Source organism: Podarcis vaucheri (assembly GCF_965113315.1).
Source record: "Podarcis vaucheri genome assembly, chromosome: 17".
Taxonomy (NCBI): Eukaryota; Metazoa; Chordata; class Lepidosauria; order Squamata; family Lacertidae; genus Podarcis; species Podarcis vaucheri.
In genome coordinates, this window is record NC_138755.1 from 17,954,838 (window position 1) to 17,978,280 (window position 23,443).

General features: G+C 43.4%; 1 protein-coding gene across 14 annotated transcripts in view; it reads right to left on the bottom strand.

The window, feature by feature from the left end:
- Positions 1-1,682: 1,682 nt before the first annotated feature.
- ELAVL2 (ELAV like RNA binding protein 2) overlaps positions 1,683-23,443 on the bottom strand; it is a 156,049-nt gene continuing 134,288 nt past the window's right edge. For 10 of the 14 annotated variants that reach the window (XM_082205059.1, XM_082205057.1, XM_082205054.1 and 7 more), the window contains 4 exons: positions 20,652-20,805; positions 16,345-16,570; positions 7,045-7,083; positions 1,683-4,547 (listed from right to left, as the gene is read on the bottom strand). In XM_082205059.1, coding sequence (XP_082061185.1) covers positions 4,217-4,547; positions 7,045-7,083; positions 16,345-16,570; positions 20,652-20,805 — 750 coding nt within the window. In that variant the 3' untranslated portion in view covers positions 1,683-4,216. The remainder of the gene's footprint in view (positions 4,548-7,044; positions 7,084-16,344; positions 16,571-20,651; positions 20,806-23,443) is intronic. The other 4 variants (XM_082205058.1, XM_082205052.1, XM_082205064.1 and 1 more) reach the window with 3 other exon arrangements.

A 23,443-nucleotide genomic window follows, 5' to 3' on the forward strand; every position in this document is an offset into this window, starting at 1 on the left:
CTCCCAGGAGACACACGTGGCTTGGGCGCACTGAAGGCCCTGCGGTGGGTGCCGCCCACCATTTTGTCTCCCCTTCAGTGGGGACACCCGGGTCGGACCGCCCCCGCCACCCCCTTCCTCTGCCCCTGCTTCCTCCGCTCCCAAAATTTAGCTCATCTCAGATTAAGACTGGGCAATATATCAATATAGCATCCAAAACCGATTTGAACTCCATAGTGTGGTATCATTTTCATTATTTTTGACATGGCTTCGGTTGTCGAACGCCGAAAACCTGCAAGTAAGTGCTTCCGTACCACTGCATATCACGAATCATGATGTTTCTTAGGGCTGCGTGATATATCACCCATACCGGTCCATATTGTGATAACGGTTTCATAATTTTTGACCTGGCAATATACTGAGAGTCGTGTGTGTGTCTGCGTGTAAAAGGAAGAGAGTGAGAGAGCTATGCAAAAATCACAACGTGGGGAAAACCATGAAGCCAGCCAATGCTTCTCTCAATCCCTGCACCCCCTTGTTAACTCTGCTGGCTCAGCAATCTCCTGCGTTATGCAAGGGGCAGCAAATCACAAGAGCAAAAATCACGATGCAGGGAAATCCATGAAGCTAGCTCCATCTTTATTTCAGACATCGCGATATATCATGATGTTTAACTGGTGACATATCACGATGCTGAAAACCAGGTATCGCCCAGCCCTATCTCAGATATTTAACAATTATGGAGCAAGACGATAGCTCATTTCCTTGTTGACTGCGCTTGTTGACGTCCACTAGACTCCTAGGTTCAATGGGTTCAGCATGGTAGCCATTCATCCATCCATCCTCTCTCTTAGACCCTCCCCACCATGCAGAGATTGCAGAAACTTGAGCAGGGGGACAGGTTCTGCTGCTTCTCTCGACTCATTGTAAAAAAGTTGTTATGGCAGTCAAAATAGCACCAACACATCGGCATACATTCTTCACTCTTTATTCTAGGAAAGACCTGCAAGCCTTAAAAAGAAAGGAGACTTCTGTACTATGCAGTGGTACCTCAGGTTAAGTACTTAATTCGTTCCAAAGGTCTGTTCTTAACCTGAAACTGTTCTTAACCTGAAGCACCACTTTAGCTAATGGGGTCTCCCGCTGCTGCCGTGCCGCCAGAACACGATTTCTGTTCTCATCCCGAAGCAAAGTTCTTATCCTGAAGCATTATTTATGGGTTAGCGGAGTCTTAACCTAAAGTGTATTGTAACCTGAAGCGTATGTAACCTGAGGTACCACTGTATAAGTCTAATATAACATCTGCCATTGTTGACTCTCTTCCTGGCTTTGACTTCAGGCTCAGCTCTGCTGAGCAAACTACCACTCAGGTGCTCATCAGAGGAAATTTCTACTGCCTCGGGGGTTAGCAGCTTTTATTTTAATACTGTAAACACAGATTGGCACTGTATGTAATCACATCCACTTCTCTAGGCCCCCTTCCTAGCTTGTATTAACACCTGCCATCTTGAAGAAAACGCTTGGGAAGATCAGGATGCAAACTTGCCCCATTTGTGGGTGCATGTGAGTTTGTGGGACTGAAACACCCACTTTCCTCAAACCAATGGGTGTGTGTGTGTGTGTGTGTGTGTGACTACTCTTAGGCCCACGACAGCATACTCAAAAAATAAACAAAATTGGGTAAAGACCGCTGTACCACACTGTTCTTTCCCTTCAACTTTTGTTTATTGATGTACTGAACATGAAAAAGTACAAAGGATCCAAACACAAAAGAAAACATGTACAGCCTGTTTTTAAATACTCAACAGAATATATATTTTTTCTACTCCAACAGATGTGAATTAAGTCATACTGTACAACTTCAAATAAATACCAGCCTTACATTTTATTAAGTGCTCTGATAAACAGTGCAAAGTGAAGCCCAACAGACACATGCCTTCTCATCGATGCCCCTTATTTGAGTGGATTTTTGATTTTGATTTTCACTATAGCCGTATAAAGCGGCAAAGGTTGCAGGTACCAGGTGCTGGACCCATTCCAACCACCATCACCACCATGGAACTCCATCACCTTCTGAAGCACAGGGAATTTGTGTTAATGCGGATCCCAACACAAGTGTGGGATTAGGATTAAGCCAATTGATCCGAAGAGCATTGAATGAGTCCGGCATGAGAAAAGTCGTTTGTCACTTTAGCACACTTTATTCTCTCACAGTTGTTTTTTTTTTTAATGTACTGTACTATACTGAAAATTTTATAACTACAATTCTTTTCTTAAAAAATAAGAATCGGAAAGCAACTGCAAATATCATGTACAAGAATGTTATGCATAGCACATTGCTTGGTTCTAAGGGGAAGCAAATGAGCATCTCAGTTTATACAAAAAGCAGGACGGATCTATATAGTTTGTCAGTGCATCCTGGAAAAGGCTCTGCCGGCCTTCAGCTTTTTAAAAATTTATTATAAGCTAGATGCTAATCAGAAAATATTTGTACTTTTTTTGACCTTAAATTTCTTCCATACATGGTAAAGTCTTTATTATTTTCCCCAAATAAGTGTTTTTAAGCGTCATACAAAGTTAAATTTCAATAGCATACAGGTATTTATGATTCTGGTATGAAAAATGTAAGGAATTTGTTCAAAACCTATGGTTATACTCATTTTTTTTACCACAAACATATTTATAAACAAAAATGTAGCATCACCATAAACAGCTGAAGCTAGACTATCTACAGACAAAATTTGCAACGTATCTGATACACTGTAAATTCAAGTCCTCAGGACAACAGAAATGAATTAAGCAGACCTCAAGTAACAATCTTAATGCCATTTATACAAAGGAAAAGGAAACATACAAAAACATTCAGAATTTTGAACATCACTTGGCATGTTAAATAAGGGAAAACGAAAAAACCAGAAGGAAACTCAAAAGTTATCAGCTGAAAAGAGGTTCATAAAACAAAAAAAGATATTATTTACATTACACAAAGCTCAGGTGTTAGCCTTGAACGTAACTTTCAAAATACCTTCAAATATATCCAACGCAAGACTGCTTCTTTCCTGGTCTGCCATTGGTGCAAACCGTGTGCAAACATCTTTTTTTTATTTTTTAAGACAAAACAATTCTTCAAACAATACTGGAAGTACATCACTAAACACCATGAGCTCTATCTGAAGGGAATTCTATAGGAAGAACAGATTTTTTTTCCCTATCTCAGTTAATTTAAATTTCTTGCCTGCTCTTATATACTTTTAATTTTTTTTTCTCCTTTTGTTTCAAAACCACACAAGTTAATGTGAGCCACCTATCACATAGTAACCAGGATGTTCAGAGACTGCACCAACGATTACAAAATCAAAACCAGCAGTGCATTTCTCAGTGATTCCAACTTCTTGAGTAACAAAGATCTCTAAAGAATTTCTACATCATAAATCTCTCTAAAGTGTTTTTTTCCCCCAACCACTGCAAATTTCCTGGTAAGTTTTAAAAGCTCACTAGGTGTCATATGAAGAGATTTCTCAAAGTATTCAAGTCAAAATATTTGTTCCAGGACCTGTAAAAAGTTTCTCCAAATTTTCTCTTTTTTATAAAAATAGATGCTTTGTTTTGTTTTTTTAAACCCACATCAAAGAGGCTCTTATCTCTTTGGCAAGGTACTGCTTTACGAAAAGTTCTCCATTAATCTTACAATAAGCTTTTATAATGCACCACCCCCCCTTCCCCCAGACCCAAATAATAATTACAAAATAAATACTTTCAAACTTTATAAATAAAAATGTAAACTTCGAAACACTTTTCTTGAACAGACTAAACTGCAAGGCATTAAAGTGTAAATCAAACACAACGTAAGACTAAACTAACTCAAGGATCGTTAACACAAAGCCTCAATTAACTACTCACAGGTTCAAGGCAGTCGTGTAAAAGAAATCGTCTTCCCTTAAGCTCAAACATTTTAAAAGGTTCCGCCTTCTTCAAAGAAGGCAATAGAATGCAATGTGACAGGTAAAAACCCTGTACCTCTTGTCCATATTCAAACATAAGATATTTAAGAAGTTTTTATTTTAATTCAAATACTAGCAATAAAAAATCTCGCATATTTCTTAGGATGCTAGTCTTTTATCCCCCGCCCCCCCATCTCAACACTGACTTACAAAGACATTTACTAATGTATAAAGTTTCTTTTAACTTGCCTTTGTCGAATAAGTTTTCAAATATAAACTGGGCCGAGGGCACCTCGTTAGGCTTTGTGCGTTTTGTTTGTTTTAAACGAGACCTGCAAAACTCTGTCTCCAAGGCGGTATCCGTTCAGGCTGGCGATAGCCATGGCCGCCTCGTCATAGTTTGTCATAGTCACAAATCCAAAGCCTTTGCACTTGTTTGTGTTGAAGTCGCGGATGACCTTCACGTTGGTGACGGCCCCGAAGGGTCCGAACATTTGCCACAGGATGCTCTCGTCTGCATCGGGAGCTAAATTGTAAACAAAAATGCACCACCCGGTCCCCGCATGTCCCGGGATATTGATCCCAGCCAAACTGGTCATTCCATCAATGGTCATTGGAGAAAACCTACTAACCAACGGAGAGGGGCAAAGACAAGAGAGAGAAAGAGAGAGAGAGAGAGAGAGAGAGAGAGAGAGAGAGAGAGAGAGAGACAAAAAGGAGATTTTTTATTTTAAGGAGAAGGCAAGTTCAGAACATGAATTTAAAAATGCAGTCTACTTCCACATGGTATCAGCATGCTGCACAAGTTTAAACTGAGAGCCTTTCTGCCTAGTTTTGTGCCTCAGGTATGCATTGATTTCAGCGCCTGCAAAGCATGCGTTTGGGGGTGCCAACTTGAATGAAATATTGGGGAGGGCCAGGTAAGTCCTGCCACACATAATCGATCGCGTGACACAGAACACACACACCCCATTTGAACTGCAGTGGCCATCAACTTTAGGAGGCCCTAGCTCCTTCTAATGTTTTATTGGGGGGTAGGTGGTGGCGTGGGGACGTGCGTGGCGCTGTGGGTTAAACCACAGAGCCTAGGACTTGCCGATCAGAAGGTCGCGGTTCGAATCCCCGCAACGGGGTGAGCTCCTGTTGCTCGGTCCCTGCATCTGCCAACCTAGCAGTTCGAAAGCACGTCAAAGTGCAAGTAGATAAATAGGTACCACTCCGGCGTTTCCGTGTGCTGCTCTGGTTCGCCAGAAGCGGCTTAGTCATGCTGGCCACATGACCCGGAAGCTGTACGCCGGCTCCCTCAGCCAATAAAGCGAAATGAGCACCGCAACCCCAGAGTCGGTCACGACTGGACCCAACGGTCAGGGGTCCCTTTACCATTACCTAGGTGGTGGTGAAGGGATCTCAGCCCCTAGGAGTTGCTCCTCTGCAAACATTCACTGCTGCAGCACAGCAGTTTTCAAACTAGGTGGAGTGCAGGACGCACAAGCCCAACTCAAGAAAAATGCATGGCAAGGAATTCTCATTAAGGCTTTGGCCAGGCTTTGTGGATCCCCTTCGACAAGACAATTCTGCTGTTTGCCTGCATTGGGCCTCAACTGTGCTCGGTGCTGAGGCATGAAAGAGTTGTGTGTCTCCTGGAGGCCACCTGCTGTAGCTCAACACTTCTCAGGGTGGGCTTCCTTCCAACACTTCTCAGCTTGGAGTGGGTCTTTTTTAGACACGTGAGAGGCGTGTGCCTCAAAGCCAGGAGACAGTTGACAAGTGCTGAAAGTGTCGGCGCTTGGAAGCCAGCGTGAAAGTTTCAGGAGCAGCACTTTTACGTAGAAGAAAAACAAAGGTATCCTTCAGCTTCCTCATACTCTTAAAAATGAGGCCAATTGCAGCCATTCCCACCAATTCGCTTTCTCAGGAAATCACCTTGCCACTACACAAAAGTCGAAGGGAAAAGCTCCTCCAAGGGGGCAAAATATTGGCCTAGCACTGGTGTCAATATTTTTGTAAAGAAGTTTAATAAAATTAAGTTATTTGTAGGCTGTACTCTTAGGGTCATCTAATCCTTTCTTCTGCAGTGAACTTATCTGCTGTGAGATGCAAGTCTTCCATTTACTGAATATTTTTGTTTTGTTCCTTTATTATAGCCTTGTGAACTATCGATCCCCCTTGTCATATGGTGCAGTATCTAGTCGGACCCCTGCTGCCCTAGTGAGATGTTAACAGTGACACATCTGATTAACAGCGACACATTATTTAGTTTCTAGTTGTCCACACTTTTCCTTCCTGTTGGGACACTCAATGAGGCGTTTGCGGACTGGTCAAACTTTGCCTTAGCCACAAAAGCGAGAACAAAAGTGTCCATAAGACAACTGGGTATTAGAAATCCAAATACTTGTCTCTTTTTAAAAATGCAGACCTGCAATGAAATGTCTACTTCAACCCTTCACTATTTGTGAAGCTTCAGTCCCATAGCTGCAATACAAAAATATTATCACCCTGCAGGATGCGTTAAGATTTACCAAGATAATACACGTGAAGTACTTTTAGCATTAAAGAATTGCATCTGCGTTACATAGCCATTATCACTGCACCAAGTCAATTGGTTCGAGTGTGGCGCTCATGATTGCCAAGGTTACAGGCTTGGTCCCCTTATGGGACAATTGCATATTCCTGCCTTGCAGGGGGTTGGACCAAATGATTCCCACAGGATCCCTTCCAATTCCATGGATCTATGACCATCTGCTGGCACAGATACAATACTATTGGCACTGGTGGGAAAGGCTGAATAAGCAAAACTCTAGTGCAGAAAGGCCCCAAGTTGTTGCAGAATGCTAGAATGATACAAAAGGCAATGCGATAAAGATTAATAAATTGCCAGCCATTAACTGAAAAAGACAAATACCACTGAAAATAATGCTGGAAGCTGTTGAAATTATGGATGTGATGAAGAGACAGAATGTGTTAAGTGATGTACTGAAATAAAAATAGCTTTTGTTTAATGTCTGAACATGCAGAGACAATGCAACTTAAAATAAATTAGCTCCAAAGTATGTTCAACTGAAAACAGTATAATTTATTATTAGGAAGGGTTAAGCGTTATGGACCTAACACAATTCTTCATTACCTCTTTACTCCATAAGCCATATTGAGCAGATTGTCCAACCTGCAAAACACATTTAGCAAAGTGTTCAGTCTTTGGGTCGTCTACCTTCAAGTGCAAGTTGCTAGTTGGATCTTGAAAGGCTTCTCACAGAACAGACTTACAAGGCTCAAGATGCACAATCAATACATATTACCTGCATCCTCCTCTGCCCCCCGCCCCCCCCTACAGAGAGATCCTACAAGTATCCCCACAAAGCCAGCCTTGATTAAATTTTCATTAGGTATTTATGCAAAAGAGCAGCTCAGCCTCGGGAGGACATAAAACAAGGCTTTCCAATTCCATGCTACCAAGACAATTAGGTGTTTGTTTTTTTAAAAAAGTGACAGAACACACGTATTTAAATACTGGTTCAGAAAATGAATTTCACACAGAAGTCTTTACATGAGGGACCAGACCATTTTGTCCACACTCTCACTCCATTATCAGAAAGCCCTTTGGGCTGAAACACATATTAAGTTACTCTGCACACGTTTCCTAAAGTCCGTTCCTCAAGATTTCCAACGACAAGACATTACCTTCTCGTACCACAATTAAATAGTATGCTATGGGTTTATCTTCAAATGTTTATACCCTGGCAGAGACACTTGCTTAAATGTCAACTGTGCTGCCACAAACTGCAAACATTTTCTACCGTGCCAGCGTAACTTGCACAAAGGAATGCAGATTTGATTTTACTTTTAACCCACTGCGAAACATGAACATCTTATGCAAATCACGAAGTTTTATGCTCAATCAGAGTGATAGAGATATCCGATTGTGTCAGTGCTGGACTGTATCACTTATTGTTGAGAATTCAGAAGCCACACTTGAGAACATATACACTTAGTATAGCTGAGTGCAGGCAAACTCGGCCCTCCAAATGTTTTGGGACTACAACTCCCATCACCCCTAGCTACCAGGACTGGTGGTCAGGGATGATGGGAGTTGTAGTCCCAAAACATCTGGAGGGTCAGTTTGCTTGTGTCTGGCTGAGTGAAAGGTTGGCACCAACTTTGATTAATACTAAGTCACTTTAATCCACTCTCAAAATGGATGTGGCGATTGGAGGACCAACTCTGTATTGCAAAATTGACACGGAAGGCTGGCAACATTAACCCCACCATGTGGGAATCCCTTGCAGATGACCACAGGGCCTTGGAGACAATCAGTGAGGTCAGGTCTCCACGCAGCAGTGACCAGAGGAGGAATGACCGCTGCGAGGAATGCAGAGAGAAGAAACACCATGATACACTTGCACCAGCACAACAGGATGCCTTCGTCTCCCCGTCTGCAACAAAACATGTCTCTCCTGTATCGGTCTCCACAGTCACAGCAGGCGCCATAACTCTCCCAACAATTTGACTTCACCCTGAAGACACTCTCTTCCATTTTCGCCTGAGACAGAAGGATGCCAACCAGCCAACCAACGGGGAGGAGCAGAAGTGAAAAGATTTGCCCTGTGTGCTGCCTTCTGCTCACAATGACGGATGCAACACTAAGCTGGTGTTGACTTGGATTTTAAACACACACACACACACACGTATTTCTGAGCTTTGACTAAAGCAGGAGTGGTTTTGAGAGTTGGCCAACCCTCACACACCAAGAGCTCTAGTAATCCTGCCGATGTCTTCAGAAGAGAGACAATCATTCATGATCATCCTTAAGAACCAGCACTTCAGCGGCTCTTGAGAGTGATGGTGACAGGTCATCCCTCTTCGGAAGGAAGAGTTCATCCGAATATGGAAGGGCTAATGATCGTGCTGCTGATAGCTTCACAGGCAGCTGAGAAGCACTGCTCATGAGCGGCGGAAACCAACACAAAGCACACACATACAACATGGAACTAAGCTGCCCGAGTCTCTCTTTTTCTGCGGGGGGGGGGGAGTTATTACATAATGGAAATCAATTGAAAAATCACCTAGGGGCCTTGATGAAGTCCAGGGAACCCATGTAAGGTACGAATCTGTGGGGAAAACTAAAAAATAAAGGATGCATATGGCCCACAAGTTAGCCACCCCTGACCTAAAGGGTTTGTTTGTCAATTAAAGAGTAGACTTGGGGTGGACAGGTCTGCAAAAGCACAGGAAAGAATGTGGCAGTCTTGAAGCAGAGCATCTAAACCAGGCATAGGCAAACTCGGCCCTCCGGATGTTTTGGGACTACAGCTCCCATCATCCCTGACCACTGGTCCTGTTAGCTAGGGATGATGGAGTTGTAGTCCTAAAACATCTGGAGGGCTGAGTTTGCCTACGCCTGGTCTAAACCCTGAGAATCAGAGAGTTGAGTGATGAGGCCAGTCGCCTTTTCCCAAATGTAATGCTCTGTTTAGAAAATGTTTATTGCATTTCTGATTTTGTGTGTGTTGAAAAGTCACTCAGGGAATTCCGAGACGCAACATATAAATTTCTAAAATTAATAAATGATAAAACTTAAGTGGCAATATGTAACAAAATTGATTTGTTTTCATTCTGCCTTTCAAATCTTTCATTCTGCCTTTGCAAATGTGCTCACAACCATGATTAAAAGCAGTTTTAAAAATATAAACTGGAAGCAGCGCCTTTTGAGTATAATGAAAGATCCTGACTTCCCAAGCATAAAAGTGTGTGCTTTATTGGCTTCTTTTGAAGGAAATTTAATTTCCGTAACAAGGTAGTCACCTTAGGAGGAAGTGGCTCATGGATCAAGCCTGCTTTAGTCCCATTATTTAGAAAAAGGAGCATCTACAGGCTACAAAATACATTGGTCTTTGTTCATATGATACATTCATCCAATTATCAAGCCAGCCACAAAACAAAGGTTGGATAGCCATCTGTCATGGATGCTTTAGATTCCTGCAATGCAGGGGATTGGATAAAATAACTCTACAATTCTAGGATTCTAGGATAGCAGCGAGAAAAGCAATGACAAACCTAGACAGCATCTTAAAAAGTAGAGACATCACCTTGCCAACAAAGGTCCGTAAAGTAAAAGCTATGGTTTTCCCAGTAGTGATGTATGGAAGTGAAAGCTGGGCTATAAAGCAGGCTGATCACCGAACAATTGATGCTTTTGAACTATGGTGCTGGAGAAGACTCTTGAGAGACCCATGGACTGCAAGAAGATCAAACCTCTCCATTCTGAGGGAAATCGGCCCTGAGTGCTCACTGGAAGGACAGATCGTGAAGCTGAGGCTCCAATACTTTGGCCACCTCATGAGAAGAGAAGACTCCCTGGAAAAGACCCTGATGTTGGGAAAGATGGCGGGCACAAGGAGAAGGGGACGACAGAGGACGAGATGGTTGGATAGCGTTCGCGAAGCTACCAGCATGAGTTTGACCAAACTGTGGGAGGCAGTGGAAGACAGGAGTGCCTGGCGTGCTCTGGTCTATGGGGTCACGAAGAGTCGGTCACGACTAAACAACAAGGATAGCAGCATTCATACAGTCATACCTCGGAAGTCGAAAGGAATCCGTTCCGAAAGTCCGTTTGACTTCTAAAACGTTCGGGAACCAAGGCGTGGCTTCTGATTGTAGGAAGCTCCTGCAGCCAATCAGAGGCCGCGTCAGACGTCCGGGTTCCAAAGTCTGACTGTGTTTCTGTCCATAATTCCCTGTCCAACACAAGCCACTTTCACACCGAACACGTCCACACTTTGACCCAATTCCCGTACCCAAAACTCCTAATAAGAAGCTCTGTTTTAGACCTCGCTACCACAACCTTCAAATATCTGTGGGTAATTATGCACAAACTCATTTGCACAATTATAGAAGTAAATGGAAGACTATGTTAAGCACTTGATGTTATCAGCCTATGGAATAAATTACTTAATTACACAAATTGTTCGAGTGAAGGGAAGTTGTCACTATGAAAACACTCTGATCACCTCAAGATGAGATGTATGAGCAGTGACATCGCCTTGGAATTAATGGTTTTGCCTTTTATGGAAAGAAATCCTCTGGAGATGAAAACACCATACGAAAACTAGAAGTGGTCCGAGAGGAACATAGGTTCTTATGTCCCTCAGTTGCCTTTGGAGAAAACATGTCTTGAATAGCCTCTGAAACCGCATTACACACTTCGATGTTGTCCTCATCTCATTGTTGCCCCTGGTGAGACTTTTAAGAAAAACCAACAACCCTGCGAACTACAGCTCCATTCAGACTAGACGTGATCGTGGGATGAGCAAGCAAATCATGAGCTCCAGCAGGGTTTTTAAAATAATTTTTGCAAGCCACCAAAGTCTACTGCCCATGCTTGCCTTTCAGCAAATTTAATAGCTAAACTGACATGTGATTCATCAAAATCAAAGTTTTGTGAATGCCAAGAGATACACATCTCTTCATTTGGGGGGGGGCAGGGGGATACACATGAATTCTGACAATTAGGCAATTACAGTGGACCCTTGGTTCTCAAACGCCTTGGTACTCAAACGACTTGGAACCCAAACACTGCAAACCTGGAAGTAAATGTTCCGGTTTGCAAAAAATTTTCGGAAGCCGAACGTGCTCTGTTTTGAGTGCCACGCTTCCATTTTGAGTGTTACGCTGAGGTCTGTCTGTTTTTGCTATTTATTTTGTGTTTTTGTTTTTGCGGGTCTTTTGTTTTTGTGACTGTGTGGAAACCAGTTCAGCTACTCATTGATTGTGTGACTGCAGTACATTGTTTATCGCTTTCATTTTATGGATCAATGGTCTTGTTAGATAGTAAAATTCATGTTCAATTGCTGTTTTATGGCTTGTTTTTAAAAGTCTGGAATGGATCAATCCATTTTGCATTACTTTCTATGGGAAGGTGTGCCTTGGTTTTGGACCGCTTTGGTTTTGGAACAGACTTGTGGAATGGAGGAGTAAGTTTGAGAACCAAAGTACCACTGTATCAGCATTTACTGGTGAAGATTTAAAATAATAATAATAATAATAATAATATTTTATTATTTCTAGTGGTTTCCCCCGCTTTCAACAGAACATTAAAAACAGAATAAAACTTCAAACATTAAAAACATCCCTAAACAGAGCTGCCTTCAGATGTCTTCAAACATTCATCGAATTAATCTGAGATTGTCAGTATGCCATTAACTACACGCACAAATTTCTGGACACTTACTTGGTCAGTGGCCACGGAGGCCAGCCCCATGTGATTGGGGGGGGGATTCCCAGCCACGTCACCCCCTGGTTGGCCAATCGGCTGGCTCGGGGGCGTGGGCAGGATGCGGCTGGGGATCTCCCTCTTTGCCACCCGCCAGCTGTTCCTGCTTTTCCCACCCTCCCGCCCTATGAGGTTTTCGCTCCTTGACCTTGCTCTGGACTTTGATTGGTCGCCATTGAGGGGCCTGGTAGGAATTTTTCCACTTGGCAAATTGGCACCAGCCACTTGGTTTTTGCCTACCTCATAGCAAATCGTCACAACTTTCTGGGTATTGGCGGCTTGGCATTGGTATTGTTCTGTAGATGGAAGAGGGGAGATAACACCATCACCTGCCCCACATATTGCAGGGTAGTCCATTAAAGGACTCTGGGGGGCGTGGCCCTGTCCGAAGCCTGGGGAGGTGAGGGCCTAAGGCATGACCCCTAGCGGTGACCCCAGGAGAGTTCCTAGTTGCTGTGCATCAGCAGGACTCCCCCTACTGGTGGTTAGCCCTTCTTGGACTTCAAGCAGATGGGCTGGAGTCGGATAGAGTCGGTTAGGACAAATGCCTAAGCCAATACTACTCATCACCTGTAACCAATAAAGTTGTGGCCTTTTTTAACCCATTAACCTTAATAATAGTGTTGTGTGTCATTATTTCCACCTGGGGGGGTCAGGAACTTGCCTGGACCAGGAATATTTCCTAGACCTTTGGCGGCCCAGAAATTGAGCAGCCAAGTGGCAGCTGAGAACTTGCAGAAATTTTATTAGGGTGAGGCAAAGGTGTATGTTATGTCTTGTTTATTTTACTGTATTCTAAATATAACTTAAAATGTAACGTTCGTTGGGAGGTTAAAGTATAAATACTGCAGATCTAGACACTGGTATATGCACAGTGGGAACCCCGTAAAATCTTGGATAAGACCTCCACTTAGAAATGAGACCTCAGATTAAAAGAAACCAGCATAATTCTCAAATCACTTTAGAAGTAAGAGCAAGAGGCTACAGGACATTACGGATTGCAAAGGCTGCGAAACATTTATGTGATGTGGAAAAGGGTAAGATGGATCATCCATTATCAAGGAACTGTATTGTTCTGGCAACTTCCAGACAACAAAAGTGCTGATACATTCATCCTGCTCTAGTATAAAGCATGGAAAAACTTGCCTCGTGTTTGAATTAAGCCGTTGAGCAAAGTGTTTGGGCATGAAGTAATACGCCATCAGAAACATGGGTCCAAGTGAAACGGATTGTCTTAATTTTTAATTGAAATTTTAATTAAAATGGAAAAGTTTTAATTGAGGGAACTGAGTAAGAGGACATTTATCAACTTCTGTGACTAGTTATCTGTGGTAGAGGAGTTATACATAGGTGTAACAGTTTCCGGGGGCTGGGGGGGCGGAATTCCAGTGCCAGATTGGAGCTGATTAAACACACCTGAAAATCTTCTGCATTGCATCATGAGCTATCCTATCCCTGCAGTGAATAGGCTACAAACCTAAGGACAGGCCCGTGAGGAATTTGTCTGAAGCCCAGGATGGGAGTCTTGTTAGAACACAGTTATAAACTCAAACGAAAAAGCAGCCCCCGGCCAGCTTAACCCTCCAAGGTCCGGGTCAAGTGTACCTGGCGGCCCCCGCCCCTTGCATGGGCTTGCCAAAGGATGCAACCAGGAATTAACCCCCCACTGAAAAATAGTCCAACTAGCTTCCGAGTCACAGGCAGTAGTGTCCAGAACTAAAATCAGAGGTGTGAAAAGCCAAAATTAAGCTAGAGGAAAACTTTGAAAGCTGCTGGGATCAAGTTCTGAGCCTTAAGTTCCCTGCCTGCTACCAGCCCATGCCATTCCACAAAATGGCAGCAGGAGCAGCAGTCAACACAGAGGGAAGGTAGTTTTGGCCCCCTCTCTTTTTCCACTTTGATACACTGAGTAGCAGGTACACTGGGTTCTAAGTCCCATAGGCCAGTGTAGCTACTGAACTTGCGGAAGTCCTAGAGAGAAATACGTTCTTCTCCTCTCCCTGTGTGCCATTACTGTTTCCTGACATTGCTACGCGATGGAAACCAATGGAATGGGGGTTCTGATTTTTTAACGGGCTCTGGGTTCAGGAGAAAAGACTTATACCCCGCCCATCTGGCTGGGTTTCCGCAGGCACTCTGGGCAGCTTCCAGCAGAATATTAAAATACAATGATTCATCCAATATTAAAAGCTTCCCTAAACAGGGCTGCCTTCAGACGTCTTCTAAAAGACCGATAGCTGTTTATCTGTTTGACATCTGATGGGAGGGTGTTCCACAGGGCAGGCGCCACTACTGAGAAGGCCCTCTGCCTGGTTCCCTGCAACTTCGCTTCTCGCAGTTGCCCACTCCATTTATTGTTGGACTTCAACTCCCATTATCCCTAACCACTGGCTCTGCGGCCTGGGGATGATGGGAATTGGAGTCCCAACAACATCTAGAGGGCACCATCTCATTTGAAAACTTAACAGTGGGGTGAAACCACTCCGGTTCACAAAATTAGTGCTGAAGGATGCCTTGGCAACAAAGGCCAACATTCTCTCTCTTTTTCAAACTGTGAGAAAGGTACAGTGGTCAAAGCAAGCCTATTCTGGAAGTCGTTAAGGAATGCAGGTGCAGCCCTCGGAATTCATCCCAACATCTCCCAACAAGTATTGCGTATTCCAGCACACACGCCACATTTCCCCTTCGGATCCAGCTGCCGCCACTCAAAACACAATGAATACCACTTACAATTTGTAAGCTTGCAGGTGATCTAGGGGACAGCTGGGCCGCTGGGATGTTGGAGAAAGACTGCTCAGGGGGTTTGAAAAGGCCACGGTGGCATTGTGTGTGTCCCAACCCTGGCAGTCGCCATTTCTGCAGGAGTTTATTTACCTCTTTTTTCATGTCAGTGCAGTCATTCCCCAATGGCCTTAACTTCAGGCACAGGGCATTCTGGGGTTCCTCTTCTGAGCTGTGCTACCTCTGCCCCGGCACTCAGTACTGGAGCAGGCATTCTGCCTATGGAGAAAGGGCAAGTCTACTTTTATTCAATATTCAGCGGCTTGACAAGAGTATCCTTTGATGAGAAAAACACAAAAACCAAAAGAAAACCTCAAGGAAGATTAGAAAAATCCACTGAATACTGAATAAAAACAACTGCCTTTGCTCCGATAGAAGAGCTCGCCAGGACGAACGCTTTTAAGGGTGAACAAAGTTAATGGAACAAAATGCAAAGAAGTTGCCTGGATTTCGTTTAAATATGCCATTGGCCAGGTGCTTAATTGAAACATTAAAATTAAAGTCCTGGCAAAGCCTAGGTTTTTCTCTCCCCAATGTGAGTATTCTGCTTTTCTTTGAAGGAAAACCAACTCATCCGATTCTGTTTTTGCTCTACTTTGCAGCAATTCTCTGCTGACTCCAACTCTTTATAACCTTTCTGGAAAACCTAGATTGTAGTGCAAGCCAGTGTCAAAGTTCAGAGCATGCATGTGCAAGTGTGCATATGCACATAACACAAAATCTCTCATAGCACGGCACTAAATAGAAAACCCTAAAGCAGTTACTGAATGTAGATCAACACAATGTTTGTTTCAATTCACACCATCTGTCCTTTTCAGTACACTAAAATATCAGAAGAGAAAAACATATGGCTGCAAAGCTCTGTGCCACAGGAACAGAGACCCACACAAAAAACTGTGCAAACTACTTAAAAACAACAAAAAAACCACCATTTTTTCCACAGGAAAAAAAGAAGAAAAAGGGCAAGGTTAGAAGGACGATCCAGAAAGTAGAGAAGAATGGACAATGTTCAAGGCAAACTTTTAAATAAAGAGAATTGTATGGTTGAGAAAGATGTCTGATTTAGTAGAATTATTTACTCTAGAAGTTTAAAAATAACCCTAAAACCCTGGTTGGAAAAAGAATGTTTCCCCATTTCTTTAAGCGTTACTAATTAGCGGCTTAAACTCTTCTGTTTATAGCTGCTAACAGATTGCAGTGCTGTTAAATAAGTGTTGACTGCTATGCCTTCCAGACACACACAAAAGTTTAAGAAACTCAATAACTCTCATATGAGGAAATGCAATTCCTACCAGAGAGAGGACAACCTGGTTCAAAGGAAAATTCGGACCGAATGGTTGGGGGGTCTCAAGAGGGTTCCTATACATTTCCACTTACCTAAAACGTTGAGCCTGCTGAGCTAGAGGTCCTGGGTACCTTCTGTTTGGAGACTGGTACAGCTGGGAAAGGATGGCCTGGTTTGTTTTTTGGCTTGGATTGTTGGCGAACTTTACAGTGATTGGCTCTGTGGCACTCGGCGGTTTCTGTCCGTTCAAGCCTTTGATGGCTTCTTCTGCCTCAATCCGCTTGTCAAACCGGATGAAGCCCACACCCCTTGAAACTCCTGCATAAAGGTAGAAGGCTCGTTCACTGCTCTCTTCCAAAACAATGCCGACACACCCAGAACCCCCATTTGCACAGCTACATGTAAGCCAACAAGCCGTATGAAGCAACGGAGGACAACACCAGCCGCAGAAAAACAATGCTGTCCAGGGAAAAAACAATGCTGTCCAGGGTTGTAAAGACTACGGAGAGAATAATTGGGTGCACTCTTCCCACCTTGCGTCAAATCTACGCTTCCAGGTGCCACAAGAAAGCTGCAGAGATAGCGCAGGATAGTGCGCACCCTGGAAATTATCTCTTTCAGCTTCTGCCTTCTGGAAGAAGGTACAGGGTTATAAAGACTAGGACTAGCCGCCTGAGAAACAGTTTCTATCCAAATGCGATTTTGGTTTTAAACACATTGAAAGGAGTCTCTATGGGAGTGTATTGTATTTTTAAAAATGGGGTATCAGAGGTTTTAGGGGGCTAACCAGGCTGGGATAGAAGGCTTGTTGGTTTTGAATGCCTTATGTAGATTATCCCCCCCCCCCCAATTTCGTTGTTCTGTATGGGACAATGACAATAAAGAATATCGTTATCGTAGAAGCTGAAGAGGCGGTTCCTGTCCCCACCAAGGTTGTAACACACTTGTTTCCCAAACTCGGGTCTCCGGCTGTTTTTGGACTACAACTCCCATCACCCCCAGCTAGCAAGGCCAGTGGGTCATGAAAGATGGGAACTGTAGTGCAAAAGAGTGGCTGGGTATAAATAACAGCTGGAATACTGGAGGCAACACACCCATCAACTGTGGTGCCTTCCCCAAAAAAGCAAGCCTAGAGTGAGAGACTAGGGCAGGCATGGCCAAACTTGGCCCTCCAGCTGTTTTGGGACTACAATTCCCATCATCCCTGACCACTGTGTCCTGTTAGCTAGGGATGATGGGAGTTATAGTCCCAAAACACCTGGAGGGCCGAGTTTGGCCATGCCTGGACTAGGTTGAAGTCAGCAGGTTCCAGGAACCCTCTTCGACACACATTTTTTGGGGTGATCTGTGGGTCTGTGCAGGACCTGGTGAGAGCCAGGAAAGATGGGTTGAGTTTTAAGGAAGCGCCAGCAGGTGGAAATATCTTCACTGGGGAGGTGTGTCAGAAGGATGAGGAGATGTATGTGTGTGTGTGTGTGTAAGTATGTTGCATTGTTTTATTGCATAATTTTGGAACATTTGTTCTTCTTTAGTTCTCTGGACACTGTTTGGAGCAGTGTTTCCTAAAGTGGGCAATACCACCCTCGTGGGGGGCGGGGGGGCTCTGGAACGATCCAGGGGGGCAATAGTAGCCTTGGATGCAATTGGCAGGCGTTGAATAAATACAAGGGGGAGGTGGTAGCATAAGGAAAGAAAGAAAAATGGGGGGGGACTGTTCTTACACGTTTCACCAGTTGTGTAATGACATTTACCGTCAGGTCAGGAGGTGTTGCAAGACAGCAACAATACCTCCCCTGGATTTGGTGGTCAAGCAATGGGCTCTCAAGGCTTGGGGGAACCCTTTTCAGCTTTACCCAGGCCCGGGAAGTGGATTGTAGCCTCTCTCCCTGCCTATTTGGCCAATGGCAGGTGGGCTGTGGCACCAGCCCCACCCTTGGGGCAGATGGGACTGAGCCACCAGGCTTGACTCGTAGATTTCCAGGGGGGCGCTGAGTCATTTTTTCCTGAAAAGGGGGCGGTAGGCCAAACAAGTTTGGAAACTTCTGGTTTAGAGGTATGTTCACCTATTAAGCGGTACACAGATTGCTTCACACTCAACGTAATGTTAACACTTAAGTTTAAGGGATCAGAGAAGACAATAGCCTTCTGGAGCCACAGAAGGCCTCCAGATTCAAACTCTGGAATCTCCAGGTAGGGATGGGTAAAAAAAACCCATCTGAATCTCTTGAAAGCTGCTGTTTAATTAGCACAAGGTAAGGCACTGGTATTAGGCAACTTGGTTAATCTGCAGGATCAGGCACTTCTACTCAAAACCACGCCATTTTGCTTTTTTGCGTGCTAATTTTTTTATTTTATTTTTTTTTGCCTCCCGCTTTTCCACACACGGTTACTCTGCTCTACGCTGGCCCCAATCTGTGTGTGGTGGAGAGGGAGAATTCTTTGGACCTGCCTTTCCTAGGTTCAGGCTATTCCTGATTTTGCACCCACCGCTACGAGCAGCGAGATGCAAAATCACACGTGTCATATGGAAGGACGGGATTAATGCATACGGCAGCGGAGAAGACAACACACGACAGCACAACCCCACCTAGAGCCCTAGTCAATGGCTATGTTATGTTGCAACTCTATCTACCCTCCTTCAGAACAAATTTTAATGTGGATTTCCATACCGCAATGTTAACTGGGAGTACGTCCTAATCAGCAGCTAATGAAATGAAGTTTCAGAGTCTACCAAAGCACAGGAAAACTTTACAATCCCTCCCCCCAACTGAATGCATATTTTAGAAACACACATTGTTTTTAAGTAACACCCCTGGAAGGAGCTGCTGTTGTTGTTTTTTTGAAGAGGGGATTTTAGGGAACACTGAAATAACTCATTAGAAAAGGGCAATTCCCGTGTAATACTGTGACGATGCATATTTTTTAAAAAGCAGACAAAGAGCAGGCCTGTGGATAATGTGTCCTTCTCTACAAAGTATGTCTGCATAACCATGGTTCCATAACCATGGTTCCAGAAGGCACCACATTGAGCTGCATAACCATGGTTATGTTAATGGTGGCAAAAACAAACCCCTGTGTTGCAATACAGAATAATCTGCTTAAATACAGCCGCAATCATGGTTATGAACGTAACTAATACGTGGTGCTCTAACCTTGCCTCTTGGGTTTACCACAGCCCAATGGGATGCTGGTCTAAGACATGCTTTTGGGTGATCCATCAGTACGGTAATGTTCTTACATACCGTATTTTTCTGTGTATAACACGCCCCTGTGTATAAGACACCCTCTATTTGGGGGGACTCCAAATTAAGAAAAAAAAACCCATGCACTATCCGTGTATAAGACGAGCCCCAAATTTTAACACAATTATTTAATAAAAAAACAAAACCCTAGTCTTATATACGGGAAAGTGTGGTACTTAGCCTTTGTACATGTGCAGTTCCACGACTGAACTGGGACCCGTGCACAGAAACCTACTTTCTGTTCAAATCAAAACCTTGGTTTAGCAAAAGCAGCTGATGGTCACAAAGTCCCCAGCTCTATTTTAAATTTTGTTCGTGGCATTGAAGAAAACGCTATCTAGCTTGGAAATTATGGAAGAATGATAATAGGAAAGCTTGCTGTATATTTTCCTAGGATTTTGAAATGCGTTGGGAGAAAACAGAAGATTCCTGAACCCTTAATAACGAGAAAGGGTGCTCCATTCTCCAGCCCCTCTAATGGATTAGTCTACTTCATTGAGATTATATTATATCAGAAACAGAAAAAAATATGGAGCAATATGCTCACTAGGATGGCAGTGCCTGGAGAGTTAAGACTGAGTTTAATATTTATGCATCAAATCAATATGCCTTTCAGACTTGTTTTTTTAAACCCGTGGGATTTGTTTTCCTCTAGATCTCAACAGTTAATATTCTTCAGCACGAGGATAATGCAACATTATATATAAAAAATATCTAAGTAGCAATTACTAGTTTGCATTTCATGTAGACTTAGCCTAAGATAACAGCAGAGCACTTCCGTGTAAGAATTTGCTTTCCTTATTTTATTTTTAAGACTGTTTATTAGCACTTTATAAGGAGTACAGGGACTATTTTCACTCGGCGGCTTGGAAATGAGGATTATAGCAGCTGTAAATTTATTACAAGGCATGAAACAGGCTTCAAAACCTGCACCTTCGAGGTGGAAATGACTCAGGGCTGGCTGACTACACACTACAATCTATTTTAGTCCATGCATATTTATGAAAAATTCCGGCAGAAAATTGTATTTTCTGGCCCATATATTATACCTTTGATATATTCTGAAGGCAGGCTTGCTGTATTGGAAGTTGGAATATCTCACAAACTGCCAGGCTGAGAAAAGCAAGAGAGACAGTAGGGCGCAGGTGTCGACTTACCAGTGACTTGGTCTACTAGAATACGAGAAGTAATGATACGTCCATACTGGGAGAATAGCTGCTCCAATTCTTTCTGGGTCATAGTTTTTGGGAGACCACTGACATACAGATTTGCATCTCTAATGGAAGCTGAACTTGGCCGCGCATAGGAAACCTGTGGGATGAGAATAAAGCGTTTGCTGTTCCGTCATGCAAATGGCCATACAAGAAGAACGGAAAGATTGAACTGTGCAAGACTACTTTTCCTTTCAAAGCCAGATGGGCAACCTTGCATCCTCTGCAACTGGTACTGTGCCGATCGGATAGGTTATCCAATGCCAGCAAACTATACCAAATAACTTAGAAGTGTATTTAAATGTCCTAGTTTTTCACAATTGCTCTCTAAATTGTGTGTTGAGACACGATGGTTACAGAAGTTGTTGACGCCATTTCTTTCACCTTCAGCGTTAATAAATAAATATGGGCCGATTCTAGCAAAATGAAATGAAATGAAAAGCCATCGTTGACAAAAAAGGATCAATTAGTTAAGGAAGGGAGAAACTTGGAAAAACGATAATCCATCAAAAGGGAGGCAAGTACGCCCTCTCCACAGCGATGCGTGAGTCATTGGGGGTTAGTATAAAACACTACTGTTAGTCAGTGTTAGAAACTCAGATATGCAAGCTCCTTAAACCAGGATTACAGTCACCTAAACTGAATGCTTAGTTGCCATTTGGAGGAGCTACATGACCTGTCAACTGGGTTTCTTTACTTGGCCACAAGTGACCAATAGCCAGGTGCAAAATGCGTGTGGTGCCTTGCAAATTTCGAACACTGCTGTTAGTAATAAAAGTTATAAATAGAAGCTCAACTATGATCTCATTTAGCCAAAGCAAAAGATATATTTTCCTTTTCCTTTTCTTTTTTACAATTTCCAGAACCATCAACAGGGAAGCAGGACAAGAAGTACAGCAGTAGCAGGCAGCGCCCTCTTTCTGCCCCCAGAGCCCTCAATGCTTGTGACGCATGAATTGAGCATTTGGGGCCTCTACTGAGAAGAGAATCACAGACTTGTAGAGTTTCATGGATTATGTTTTCCATCGCCCTCACAGCCGGCAACAAGGACCCAGACGGCAGCATTTAAGCCAACGCTGGGCCTGCCATTTCATCCAACGAAAGGCTAGCCCTGTCATCCAAGACAAAAATCATAAATCACCGATGTGTTATTAGAGACTGTACAGTAATTAAAATACCAACAGTTGCAAAGGTGGCAGGCCAATACTTGTGATTCCAGGAATGGGTGCCACGGTGATCACATGGTGATCAAATCTGAGGTTTTGTCAAGAGGACAGAAACAAACCTACCAACTGAGCCAGCAAGCAGAAAAGGCCCTCAATCAGGCATAGGCAAACTCGGCCCTCCAGATGTTTTGGGACTACAACTCCCATCATCCCTGTTAGCTAGGGATGATGGGAGTTGTAGTCCCAAAACATCTGGAGGGCCGAGTTTGCCTATGCCTGCCCTAAATCCTTCTTTCACTTGTGGCAATGGCAGTGCCCCGTAGTTGCAGAAATGCATCTTGTTCTTGCATTTTCAACAACAACAACAACTTTTATGATTTATACCCTGCCCATGGTTTTCCTGACGGTTTTCCTTTCCCCTTGCCTTCACAGCTGCAGATTGGCTCCATGTCTGAATGGTGCTCACGAAAGCACTGCTATTTGCTGCATGACATGGAGAGAGTTGGCCTTGCGCAAGACCAACACGCTGCCTTGGTTTCAATGCCGCTGCTGTAATGGACTTTGCTACGCTTTAAACTAATCAAATTTATTTCCTCCTGTTGATATCTCAGTGATTTGGACTAGAGAGAGCAAGAGGTTTGCAAGCTAAACGTGTTGAAACAATATCAAATTGCTTTTCGTAGGTTATGGGAAATTTCAAGCTGTGTTGTTTGTTTTCCCAGCTTGCCAACGTGGAAAGGCATATCATCTTATGCAGGGCACAGAGATCAGATGCTTTTCACCAGCCTCCAAGTGTTTTTGCCGGCCTGGAAGGCGTTGTTGAAGTTCAATGATGCCTCATGCCTGCAAGGATGGAACAATGTCTTTTCGTGTGCGTGGTTCGAACTACAATGTTTGTGGGGTCTGCTTTATTAAGTCGTATGGGTTGCTCCACTCAAAAGGCTGCCCGCGAGGGAGCGTGCACTAGCCTCTGCTTAAAAATCGGGTCCTCCCTTAAAGAGGGCACATATTGCGTTGAGACCTGGAAAACCGACACCCTGTGTTGTGGGTGGGCGAGATTGGTCAGCCACAACACCCGATTGGTAGGTTCCTCAAAGCTGGGTGCAATCTGGCCAAAGGGACGCAGTCCAAACGGCCTCTGCTTCAAAACCTCCAAGGAAGGAGAGTCCACAACCTCATGAGGAAAACGGTTCCACTGTCAAACAGCTCTTATTCCAGCATAGCCTAATAGTCAGGATGATAGGAGTTGTGGTACAGCAATATCTTGAGAGCTATTGGTTCCCCGACTGTGGTTTATACACCGCTTTCACGCATTCATGCTCAAGACAACTCCCAAGAAATCAGGATGGATAAAAATCAATGGGGTTTTTTATTTTAAAAAAGCAGACTTTTAAAATTTAAATCAGGTTTTTTTATTTTATTTAAATCAGATTTTTAAAATAAAATGCTTTTGGGGAAAAAAAATCTTTTAGAGAGAGTTTTCTATTTAAGTTACATTATAGTCCAAAGGCTATTCATCAGGAAATAAGGAATGTTTTAAGTTTTTCATCTGTGTTAAAACTCAATTTGTTT